Here is a 13493-nt window from a genome sequence, read left to right as displayed (position 1 = left end):
GGAGTTTGGCCCTGTAGTGGTGGTATAAGTTGTTGCATATATGTTACAGTGTGGTTTTGTTTATTTTTTGTACTGAATCAAGGTTTGATACGTCCCGCTCTTTAATTTTAAAAGCCCAACAATGAATCAAGAATTAGGTCAGACAGCACAAAAGCTTCTTGAGTCTCGGCGTAATTTGGAAATTCAGCTCCTCAATGTTTATAAATGTATATTCCAGAAGCAAAAAGAACAAAAAACGAAAAATACTTGTTGAGAACTTAATCATGAACGCAAATGTTTTCCTGGAAAAGGATTTTTAAAAAATGATGAGATAAGTCAAGTAGCGGAAAAGACCACTAATAGAGATTAGATTTGTGAATACTTGGAACAGTGGCTTGAACTGGCAACAAAGAGACACGATGAGGTTTTTCAGAAAGCTAGGAACTATGTAGGATGTGAAGAATAGGTAAGGTCCGTTTCATCGCTTTCAGGGGAAGTGGATTCCCCGAAGGGCTCCGAAAAACTTCGAAGTTCACATTGGTCTAGGCTCTCAGATCAGAGTAAAACAACCTAAATTACTTCCAGTCAACGGCGAAAAAGTTGTTGTTGGCTAAGTTAAAAACAGAAGAGATCGAGAGACAAAAAGAAGCATCATTGCGCTTACTAGAAATCAAGCCAAGGTTGGAAGAAGTACAAATCCGCGAGGAGAATAGAAAAAAAACTGTTAAAGCCAAAATAGCTAGTGCTGAATAAGAGGAAGACTCCGAATACAATGACCTGTTTGCTAACTCGGTAAGCTCTCATAGGGAAACAGCAGATAAACGCACAGAAACTTGAATGGATAATATGCCGAATTTGAATCCAGTAGTGACCGTAACCGAACCGACTGCATACACTTCTGGATTAAATACGGTTCCCTATAACGCCCGGAGGATGTCGTTCCTCTGTGTAACGCCCAATTAGGTGGCTTTTCTTCTACGATGATGCATGGGGCTGAAGTACCCCCATGATTCCTAAATCTCTTAAGCAGATTGCTGCCGGCACAAATACTCAGCAAAATATCGTCGAGTTTGTGTCGAACCTAAATCAAGATGTAACACAACCACAGCGGTTTTCAGAGGCAAACCAGTGGTTTAATGCTGAGCCTGCCACGACTGCTACTTCTGAAAACGTTCCATCAGCTTCGTATACAAATTTACTTCCTCATACTGCAGTTGTTTCGGCAGTACTACCTGTAGGTCATCCCACCTACCTCCGTCAGTTTTATTACCCGAACAATGCATCGCGATTTCCTACAACTGCAACACCGATCCCCGCAGTGTGCAATCCTTAAGCTTTGAATGAGTCATCCCACGTGTTTGAGGCAGTAACATATCTTGTCCCTCCAAAATCAGAAACGTTCCCTACAACAGCGGTGGAGCAACTTACTATTTCACTCCGCCACACGAGCAAGTGCCCTTGCAATCATCGATTGCGTCGGATATTCCCTGCAAGTCCGATCATCATCCGTATTTTTCGAATCCGGCTGCAACGTGCATACACTAACCTGTCCCGAATTTTGTCAATCCGCCTTCGCAATCGAGACTTAGCCGCAGTCTTGACATCGAACAGGAAGGATCAATTACCCGAATGGAAATTTTCCGAGAATGATGGTAATTTGTTGGAATGGCATGAATGGATAGGTCAGTTTCAATGTGCGGTTGATTCGCAATCAACTCTTTTGGATGACGTAGCTCAAAACTTTGGTAATTGGGAAAGCTAAGTTGGCAATAGCGGACTTCGCGTATTCAGGTCGAATGTACAGGGATGCACTAAGGGTCCTTGAAGGAAACTTTGGGCAACATCAAATCCGTGTGAGCGCCCACCTCGAAAAATCTTAGCAGCGTTCTACCAGTAAAAATGCACAATTCAGAAAGCATTATTGATTTAGCTTGTGTTAGTTGAAGTCTCGTTGGTATGTTTCGATCAGTGTCATATGAGGACGATCTGAAAGGAAGTGTCATCTTGAATCAAGCTTTAAGTAAAATGCCCAAAGATATGAAGGAGTCTTGTTCATCCTTCACGGTCAAGCGTAATTGGTGTTTCCCTAATCTCCTTGATTTCAAAGAGTGGTTGAAAGAAAAGGCCGAAACGCATGAGCGTATGAAAACTTTTCCTGGTACATCAAAAACTGAAGAACCCGTCAAGACAAAAACTCCAACGCGAGTTTTTGCATTCAGTGCTAAGCCGAACAAGTTTGAATATCCTTCCTGCCCGCAGTGCGCTGGTAAAAATCCGTTTTGGGGATGCAAGGTCTTCAAGGAAAAGAACCCTGCTCAAAGGGTAAAGTTTTCCGCGGAGAAAAAACTCTGTTTCTCTTGTCTCGAAGCGGACCTCATGTTCCGTAGTTGCCCGAAGTCCAGAAAATGCACTAAACCTGAGTGCAAAAGCACGCACACTATCCTCTTGCATGGTGCAGACCGCATTTTCCATCCTCGAAAGGAAGACAACAAGTCATCTACCGCAAAAAACTCCAGCGGATAAATCAACGTCGTCTTGTTCCGCATCCGTGCAGGACGTTAAAGGTCTTCTCCAGGTTACTGAGTTAAGTGTTTCATATAAGTCCAAAACCGATAACGTCCTCGGTTTTCCGCAAGCTTGGCTCGCCGTCTGAACTTGTCAGGGAAAAAACTTATTTGACCCTGAATAGTTTTAATTCAACGGATATTATTTGGACCGAATTAGTCGAAGTCGCACTATCTGCTGACATATATAACACCGATTATACCTTCAGAGTAATCGCATATGTAAAGGATGAAATTAATGTTGGGTCTCACAAGGTTGATTTTCAGGCCATTCAAGAAGATTATCCACAACTGGAACCAATAAAGCCAGTTCGGTATAATTTTTTGGACATCGAAATTGTTATTGGTCAGGACTTTTATCAGCACATCCGCCCTCTTGATTATATTCATGATGCAGATAGGAAAACCACAATGGCTGTTCGTATGCTGGTGGGATGGGTTTTGAGTGGCTCTCTCCCTTCTTCGTCTGGGCTGTTGTCAACATGTTTCAAGTGCAATGCCGAGGACGTGGAACTTCTTAGCCAAAATAGAGCGTGATATGGCACATACAAACGAGATAATGCTTGTTCTGCAGCCGATCAGCGAGCGAATAACCTTCTTGAACCAACAACATACCATGATGGTGAACCGTATTGGGTAGGAGTGTTATGGGCCGATGATAGCAGTTCTTTATCTAATAATTACTACTCAGTGCTGGCACAGTTCACGACGCATGAAAAACGGCTCGACAAAGACAGTGGTTTAAAGAGTAAATACACTGAGACATTAAAAGAGGACATCGCTAAAGGTTATATCATTCCGGTTAAACCGCACGATCCGCAGCTCCGCTCCGCCCGTGAATGGTATTTACCCCAGCATCCTGCCCTCAACACAATTAAGCCAGGTAAGATTCATCGGATTTTAAATGGCGCGCCGAAATTTCATGGCCAATTTCACGGTGTTAATGCGTTTCCGCCAATATCAGTTTGCCTTCTCCGCGGACATCGAGGGTATGCTCCTCCAGTTTGGGTACCCCCCTTGTGATCAAATTTCTTTGCAGTTCTTTTGGCGCGAGGATACCACATCGGATGTAGAAGTTCTTCAGTATACATGGCAAATTTTCGGTGCCCGGGACTCCCCGACGTGCGCGATGATCGTACTTCAGCAAACCACCAGGGATAACTATGAAAGTTTTCCTGAAGCGTCAAGAGCAGTACTTACTAGGTTCTACCTGGATGATCACTTGGATTCATTCGAAAACCGCAATGACGCAATGAGAACAAGCAAGTATCTGGTGAAACTTCATAACTTGGGAGGATTTTGACTCACCAAGGTTGTTAGTAATTTTCCTGCAGTCTAAGAAATTTGAAACCCTTCAATTGATTTAACTGCAAAATTAAAAAAAAACACAATGCGTGTGGTAATGACCATTCAATTTCTCATGTAATATGTTTAAAGTGGAACCATGGAAGTGACTTTCTTATTGATAGTTGATGAGATAACCGTGAGCTCCAAACATCTTTTACGCAACGAACTCTTCTCAGTATTGTTTCATATCGACCCTAATGGTTTGGTGGCTCCCTACACGGTAGACCCGTCTGCTTCTTAACGACATTTGGCGCTTAACTGGGCAACAATGGGATGATCCCTTACTCAAACCGCTCCGAAAGCAAGTCATTGAGTGGTATTCAAGTCTGTTTGTCATAGGAGAAATATTCATTCCCCGGTGCTTTTTCAGTAATGCATTTGATCAATGTGAGCTCCATATGTTTGGGGATAGCTCACAGGATGTGTTTTGCGCGGTGGTTTCCTTCGTGCCCGGATTATTGAGACTCAAAAAACTGAAATTGCGTTTGTTTTTGGTAAAGCAAAGATAGCACCAATGAAGGCTTCGTCCATTCCGAAGCTGGAAAAGCAGGCAGCCTTGCTGGCCTCTAGGTTGAAGAATGATATACTCCGGGCAGAATGATATTTCCGGACTTTGGTCGCAAACCGTGCTTGTGAAATAAAAGAACTCGCCACTGTGGATCAATGGTTCCATGTAAATAGTGGAGATAACCCCGCAGACACTGGGACACGCGGAATATCGGCGGAAAACAGTTGGGTCGCGGGTCCAAGCTTTCTTTTAGGCAATGAGTGGCCTTTCAATCCAAATCTGGATGTTGTTAGTAATACTCTTTCGAAGAAATCTTTGGACGACACCAATGTTAACTCAACACATGCTCGCACGAGTACTTTGAAGCGGTCAGAGCCCGTATTTGTTTCGGAGATGTACAGTAGTTTTACGAAACTGCAGCGATACGTTTGCTTTATGTTGAGGTCATTGCCGAACCACAAGCACTTCGCGAGCAGAACTCTCACGTAACTGATCCGGCCGAATTAGTAATTGCGAAAAAAAAGTCAATTTTGGCGCAATCCGAAATGTTCCCGGTTGAGTTCAAACAACTTCAATCTGGCATACCCATAAAAAGATCTTGTCGCATTGCAGGTTACTCACAGTTTATCAGCCCCAGTGGCATCATTCGTTCCACGGGATGGACTCAACGCTTAGCCGAAAAAAGTTTTGAAAGTAGGCATCCCATCCTCTTAGATTCTCGTCAGTTATTGGTGAAAATGTTTCCGAGGCATCTCCACTTTGCCCACAACCATCAACACTTGGATTAACTGCGGTCCATTGTACATGTGGGATTTGTAGTGTTGGGCCTACGAGCGGCTCTTCGTACAATTTAACTATGTTGTTCTGCTTGCAGACAATGCAAGGCAAAAACCTTAAATCCTATGATGTCAGACCTCCCTGTCGAACGGCTTGGTTACCGCCATCGGCCTTAGAGTAACTGTGGTGTGGATTATTTTGGTCCATTTTACGTGACTCTTAGCCACAGTAGTGAAAGAAGATCGGCTTTTCTGTTACCTGAATGACTAACCGTCCCGTTCACATCGAACTTGTTCCGTCTATGGACATCAGCTCTTGCCGCATGGGGATTGAAAGATTGAAATTAAGGTTTGATTTTTGATTCCAGTGACTTTTGACAAAGATTTCAAGATGCTTGAATACGAATTCAGTCAAAATAATTATATTTCAAATAATGTGGTAAAATTTTTCTTTGTTGGAAGAAACTGGGGGGGGGGGCATTATTAGTAAACTTCAAAGTAAACCTTTTTCTGATTTTTGAAGCTACCTCGGTACGAAGAAAAAATTGTGAAGCTTTGTTAAACTTTTTTGTTTTTTTTTCTTTCAGGAACTGCAAGTCAAATGTGATAAAGCACCTGTGTTGATCAAAATTTTGTATTTTTTGTCCTCGAAAGTATTATGATTCAAATTTCGTGAAATGGGATGGAATGGAGAGCAAGATTTCAGAGAATATAATTTCTTCCATTTCATTTAAAGTACGTTTAGCATGAGCTTTAGCTTCACTATTACGAAATGTTTTGTTTAAACTCTCATTTCACTTCTCATTTCAAACCAGGGCGCAGATTTAGAGTGAGAAAGGGATAATTAATTTAATAAGGACCGTACTTAAAAAGCCGCCGATCCCTCCCTACTAACCCACCTTACGCAATCAGCTTCCTCATCTCTGCTTTTTCTGATTGGCCGAGTTTTTTGCCATTCAAAACTACTTTTGCTGTTTTTGTCAATACCAGTGACTTAATTTGGTTTTTGCTAGGAGCGGTCTTAGAAAACTTTCCAACCTTTTGACGAGCTTTTTTGGTTTGCAGATGGTTTGTAGTACGCCAAGTGTTGTTGTGTGGTCACACAACGGTACCAATTTCGTTGAAGCTGAAAAAGAACTTATGCTTTGCGTACAAAGTTGGAACAGACAGGCTCCCGCATTGTTAGTTCATGAGGGGATTTAATGGAAACAAAATCGCCGCGCCGCACCATGGTGGGTTATGGGAAAGGTTAGTGCGCGGTTGCAAACGCTTCTTCTGCGCAGTCAATGGAACTCGCAGGTTAACGGATGAGATGTTTGCGCCCACGTTTTGTTTAGTGGAGCAATCATTAAATGCCCGTCCAATATCGCCTGTTGGTTCCGATTCAACTGAGTTGGAAGCCTTAACGCCTAACCTTTTTCTCTTGGGTGAGCACTCTGTTAGCTTTCCGTCGACCCCCGAAAGCGCTATGTGAGAGCACAAGCCTACGCAAATGCTATTTGGCAGCGTTGGCTGAAGGATTATGTCCCTTGCTTGAACAAGCGCAAAAAGTGGCATACCGATTTGAGCCGCGTTTTACGAACTAGTGATCTCGTCTGGAATGTCGATCCCAGCAGCCCTCATGGGCATTACCCTCTAGGTCGAGTTACTGCTTTACACAACGGCAACGATAACGTCGCTCGCTCCGTTTGCTGCGGTTCTCGCCTCCTCGGGGGCAAGAATGTTGCTGAGCAAGTACAAGTTGGAACTATCGTTGCATAAAGAACAATTTCGAACTATAGTTGCATACAGGAACAGTAGCCAAGCGTATACACAATGCGTCCCGGCATATTCGGCGCAGTTTCGAGCCCGCAAAAAAAAAACTTTTCTGTTTTATTTAGCTCTTTAAACTAGTTCATAAAACGGCCTTGGCCGACCTTGATTGACAACTTCTCGTTATTTAAAGTTAGGATTATGCCGTTTCCGATTTAATAAAATTATTTGCACGACAGCAGTTTTAAACGACCAGAACAGAGCACAGGTCGCTTTTGCCGGATCACTATGCAATTGAAAGTTTTTTTATCCCACAGTTTACAGTTTTCATAAACAAATTTCAATCAAGTTTTTTTTTGAAAAAGAGCTTCATTGTTCAAAGAGCATTTTGAATTTTTTTGAACAAAACAGAATTTTCACCAGGCAATTTATATTCCAATGTTTTTGATAACAATTTTCAATTTTAATTTGTTTTAGGGAAAATCATGGGTTGCATAATCAATTTTAAAGGAGTGTTGAGACAAAAATATCTTAATTTTTTTATTATAAAAGTACTATAATGAACTATAAAAACAGATTATATGCAATTTTCTACTAGCAATGGCTAATTCTTCGACATACAATCAGAGATCCATTTTTATCGACACCTAGTAGGAGTATTTTGAAATCGACACGTACTGCATGACTTTAAAATGGCATCACAGTCGGTTTTCTACAGTTTCTCTACAATATAATCAAGAAAAAAGAAAAAATGAAGACAAACGTGTTTTGTGTGAAATCTGAATTTGCTGGTTTTCAGACTGGTCAATAAAATTTTTTTCGCTCTAAATAACACGCTTTGTTTTTCAACTATTGGAATTTGTAAGTTGAGGCTTTATAGCCATAAGCAAAAATATACAATTTTCTGATAACACTCAGTGATATTCAAAAGTTTCATTTACCTGCGTCTTTATTTCCTTTTAACCTATTTTTATCATATGAGAACATTTTAAAAACTGTTTGATAAATATTTTTTTCATTAACTCAATTTATGTAGTTCTTTGACGTGCATTTTTGGTATGTAGGGTAACTTCATAAAAAATTTGAGCAACTTTTGAAATAGCTGCATTGGAATAATTAAGCTCAAATGGTTCAATACTACAGCAAAATTCGCCTTTTAACTTGCATTCTTTTTAACATCTGGAAAATATCGTTTACTTGAGCTCAAATTGGAAAAGTTATTTCAATTGTGACCAATTTTAGGAGAGTTACGAGGGTAACTGTTCCGACCATTTGAAAAATGGGGAGGAATTTTGTTTTGGGGTGTTTCAGTTTTTTTGTTTTTGTTTTTGTTTTCCACGCAAAATCAGGTACCAAAAATAATTAAAGGAATAGGTCTAGTGGTATAATCATAATAAAGCCCTTTCAACTTTGATTCATACGTCATTTTAAAATTTCAAAATTTTTTTTCACAGTGTCGAGAAAAATCGGTTTGAAATCTTAGACTATTGGTCTAATTGCTCAAGTTGCTCAAATTCATTATAAAGATAACCTCCATACCAAAAGTGCACGTCATAAAACTAAATAAATATTACCATATTAGTTCTATAATATGGTAATATTTATTTAGTTTTATGACGTGCACTTTTGGTATGGAGGTTATCTTTATAATGAATTTGAGCAACTTTTGAAATTGAAAGCTATTAAAACATAGACCAATGCATTGGAATAATTAAGCTCAAATAGTTCAATACTACACCAAAATTCGGCTTTTAACTTGCATTCTTTTTTTAACAGCTTGAAAATATCGTTTACTTGAGCTCAAATTTGAAAAGTTAATTCACTTGTGACCAACTTTAGGAGAGGTACGAGGGTAATTGTTCCAACCATTTGAAAAATGGGGAGGAATTTTGTTTTGGGGTGGTTTAGTTTTTTTTGTTTAGTTTTTGTTTTTCACGCAAAATCAGGTAACACAAATAATTAATGGAATAGGTCTAGTGGTATAATCATAATAAAACCCTTTCAATTTTGATTCAAACGTCATTTTGAAATTTCAAAAAAATTTTCACAGTGTCGAGAAAAATCGGTTTGAAATTTTTGATTTTTGGTCTAATTTAGAACTAATATAGTGTGAGCGTGTAGGCTTACAATAGCTTATTTAAGCTTACTTTAAGCCGCAAAAACTTAATTTTACTCATACAAAAGAAGTTTTTGGAATTTTTTTATCCCCATTTGGTATATAAAGGTTAAAAGTGCCATAAATTTCTGCAAAAAGTTTTGAAAAAATTTTACTAATTTTTTTTAAATTGTTTTCTTCAATTTTTTTTTCGTTTTTCTCGTCAATTTTATTCAAAAGCTGTTTTTCGAATGGCTTTTTGTTGTAAGACTGTCCAATTTGCCTTTGTTTTTTTTTCGTTCAGATCTTTTTACTGTATTTTTCTAAGACCGTGGTCGGAACATTCTGTGCTACTTGCACAGTAACCGGCTATCCTTGGTTTCAATTTGGAATAACTAACGCGCAGTTTTTCAGTTTTCTACTAATGCGCGGCATTTTAGCAGCAAACAGGTCAGATTATGATACTTTTTGTGGAATCTGACACATTTTTTGAGTAACTCAGAAAAAAAGTTTCGATCTAAAAAATCGAAATAATCAGTGCACACAAATTAGTCACGCCGGCTGAAACATAGCTGGACCGGGTCGATTACATTTTGGAACTGTTTTTCTGTCTTTTAGTGGCAATATCTTTGGCCGCCAACGACTGTTCTTTGGTGTCGTAATAATTGTGATTAAAATACTCATTTCTTCCATGGTTCTTTCCAGTCTCTGGATGTGGTCGGGATAAAAAAAAGTACATGAAAGTAACAACAATGTCTCCTACGGTAGCAGATAGAGTGCCTCTTCCATGTTGTAGAGGACCAGAGCAGAGTTGTCGATCCCCTCGTTCTCCAGTGCCATCTGACCAATGTCTAAATCAACAGAAAACGGAAAAAGATGTACTTTAGCTCATTGAACAATCCAACCGTGAATGTAAGAAACTATGACGTGAATGTAAGAAGCTATAGATTAGATTGAAAGTTTTTGCATAAATTTAGGTACTTCAACGAACGCTCGTAGGGGGTCAAATTTGGTAGCATTTCAAATTCCAACTGGGGGGGGGGGTTGATTTGAATTCAAAAAGGAATTTTCAAAAAATGTCCCGGTATGGGCCATTTTTAAACTATCTGACACAAATTTTAAACATGACAAGATGAAAGCAATCAGTTTCTACACATCTTATCTATTTTCTCATTATTTTTTCTGTCAGTTTCCTAAACTAATTCAATCGAACTTTGACGCAAAGTAAATAAATTGCAATTTTAAGACAAGTATAGCCGATTGCTGGGCAAAACGCGCAGATTGTTCCGACCACATTCATAATTCTTGCAGAGGCTAAGCGGAAACTCGCACCACTTGCGATACAACACAAACATTGAAAAACAATATAAAAAACTCTAAATGTTGAAAAAACTAGGGGAACCAAAATTTTCGATAAAAACAGCTAAGGGCCCAGCTAAAACTGGGGGCATGTGTTTGACATTGAATGAATTTTATATAGTGATAAGGCACTAAAAATGGAAAACAAAAATTGGACTTTACCTAAAACCTTAGTTAGAGTAGAAAAAATGAGAAAATCATTTTTCCGAAAAAGATAAAATTTCTCGTACAAAACAATTAAGAAGCCGCCATTTCTGCAGAAACCATCATTGCAAGTGGTTCTTTCAGTCGAATTTTTCATTTCAAGTTTGATTGATTAAATTTTAAGAGAATTCAAAAAATTTTGAACATGGTCAAAATTATTTCCAAAATCTATAGCTTTTTCTGCCAAGAACAGGTTGTGGTCACTTAAGCAGAGAATATTCCCAAAAGCGAGCTTCTCGAATGATTACAACCTGAGACTTAGCACGGTATATTCACGTAGATTCAAAAAGTTTGCAAAAAAAACTGTCAAAGTTTCAAAACTTCGACTTGTTTGAAGACCGTAACTTTTTTATCATATCCAATTATAAAGATACGTTTTCAGCAACCTGTTGTTTCGATTCAACGCATGATTTGTGATATCAGATTTGGCAGGATAGTAAGCGACAAAAGTCCGAAAAATGAGTAATTAATCCAAAACTGGACAGTTCTGAGAATTATGGCGTCTTGTGTGAAAAATTGGGCGTAGTGGAACCTGATCCAAACTATATATTATTAAAGGTTATAAACTAGATGTTTTATCCCTATAAAATAATAAAGACTAACCAATCACACTTCATCTAACTAACAACCCACTTATTTGTAAGTGCTGGAATTACTTGTAATTTCAGCAGCAGAGCTTTTTGAATTTAACTTACAACCTAGTTGCTTTCTCCAAGAGACCGACTCGTAACAAACCAGTATACTCTAGATCTATTGAGACTAAGAGATATAAGAGTAAGATTAAGATCGGTTTCAGACTAAGAAGTTGCACGAATCTATCCGGCCGAAAATAAGATAGCGTGACGAGCAGACAGTGTACCTTATCTGAAATTACTCTATCAGTTAGACCTCCATCCCAACTCATCTGGTGCGACCATAAGTCTCGAATAAGACCTTAAGGAACAAAATAGCTCAGAACTAATCAAAAATAGATTAGACTTAGACAAAAACATTCCCAAAAATGTTACACGACAATAATTTAATTGAAATACCTCTACGACTCAATAGAGCCATTATTCCGAACAATACGAGAATTACCCGGTATTGGAAAAAGACCTCGGACAAGAGACGATATACGACTCCGACGGAACTTACCCATAAATTTCATGGTAGTACGGCAAAAGCCAACACAAACTTTTATATTTAGAGTTATATTAGCAATGAATGTAGATTTTCATTTGCAAACATAGTATCTTGAAGAAAAATCTTCACCGATAATTACAGGCGCTAAGCCTACTATTGTACAATAACGATTGATAAAAACATCCCTAGTCGTTTCCTTAAATCTGCAGTAAATTTAAAAAGATATCTAGAAAAAAATGTTTAAAGAAAATAAATACAAAAATTAGTTAGTAAACACACAAATTGTTAGTAAAATACAAATCATTTTTTCCTCTCAGCTTCATCACCCAAAAGACAACAGCAAATCTTAAACCCACTAACATCATCAAAAACTAACATACAAATTTTTAAATTAAATAAACCTTGACTGAATTTATAAAGGCCTATCCTAATTCTTATTTCCATTTAACTTAAACCTTTCAAACTTCACAGATCATCAAGGCGTTCCTTGGATCTTTATATCACTTTTACTTAAACTAAATTTAATTTCACTAATTTTATATTTTGATCATCAAGGCTTATTCTTGGATCGAAAAGAACAATTTTGTTCTCCCCCACACATTTGGCAAAGTGTCTAATGACCTCAAACGTCGATTCACTATCCAACATTTTCTCAAGACACAAGACTAATAGAAATTTTTAAAATCACACTAACCATTCCAATTAAGAAAAACAGTGAAGAACTTCGGTTTTTCATCCTTCACTTGACGCCCCCCTCTTACCTGGCCCAGGAAAATATTTAAACTTAGTAAGTTTGAAATAGTATATAACGAACTACTTGTGTCTTAATCATACCTGAACCTTGTGGATCGATTTACTATTCTCCAACCCTTGAACACAATCACTACCCCTAAGTAAGATTAAGTAAGTTAACACCTTAACTTTGACTAGTCACGAGAAAGTAACAATCATTCTCAGGAATCGATATATACTTTTCTCTCCAACCCTAAAATATATGACCCAAGTTAGGCTAACCAAAAATTGTAAGAACCAACAGTTTAAGCATTAAAAGTCACTAATCCAAATATTGCATCCGTCATCCTAAGACTTATGTCATTAGACAATTTAGGAAATAAACAAATAATCATACTACACAATTGTGAAATAAACAACGAAAAAGAAGACCTCGTAATCACTCCACACACACAGTCAATATGATATATTAGAACAAAACGACCGACAATCAAAATAAAAATTTTAAGCAAACAAAGACAGATTACACGAAGAAGATTTTCAAAACAAAGAAGCGCATTCTCCGAATCGGAAACAAATCATTCAGAAGAACTTTACAGATCAAAAGACTCCGTAAATAAAAACTATCAGAATATTGATACACTATATTTTTCTGACTCAGAAGCCACATCTCAATCATCAATACAAGGAAAACGTAAGAACCAACAGTTTAAGCATTAAAAGTCACTAATCCAAATATTGCATCCGTCATCCTAAGACTTATGTCATTAGACAATTTAGGGAATAAACAAATAATCATACTACACAATTGTGAAATAAACAACGAAAAAGAAGACCTCGTAATCACTCCACACACACAGTCAATAGGATATATTAGAACAAAACGACCGACAATCAAAAGAAAAATTTTAAGCAAACAAAGACAGATTACACGAAGAAGATTTTCAAAACAAAGAAGCGCATTCTCCGAATCGGAAACAAATCATTCAGAAGAACTTTACAGATCAAAAGACTCCGTAAATAAAAACTATCAGAATATTGATACACTATATTTT

The 13493-nt window shown here is 38.0% G+C and overlaps 1 protein-coding gene across 1 annotated transcript in view; it reads right to left on the bottom strand.

The window, feature by feature from the left end:
• LOC134857803 (uncharacterized) overlaps window positions 1–13493 on the bottom strand; it is a 236245-nt gene that overhangs the window by 108201 nt on the left and 114551 nt on the right. Inside the window, exon 5 of the mRNA XM_063873753.1 lies at window positions 9785–9872. Coding sequence (XP_063729823.1) covers window positions 9785–9872 — 88 coding nt within the window. The remainder of the gene's footprint in view (window positions 1–9784; window positions 9873–13493) is intronic.

The sequence above is a fragment of the Symsagittifera roscoffensis genome, chromosome 1, assembly GCF_963678635.1.
Source record: "Symsagittifera roscoffensis chromosome 1, txSymRosc1.1, whole genome shotgun sequence".
Taxonomy (NCBI): domain Eukaryota; kingdom Metazoa; phylum Xenacoelomorpha; order Acoela; family Convolutidae; genus Symsagittifera; species Symsagittifera roscoffensis.
The sequence above is the reverse complement of the archived record's forward strand: the minus strand, read 5'-3'. Positions and strand labels throughout refer to the sequence as shown.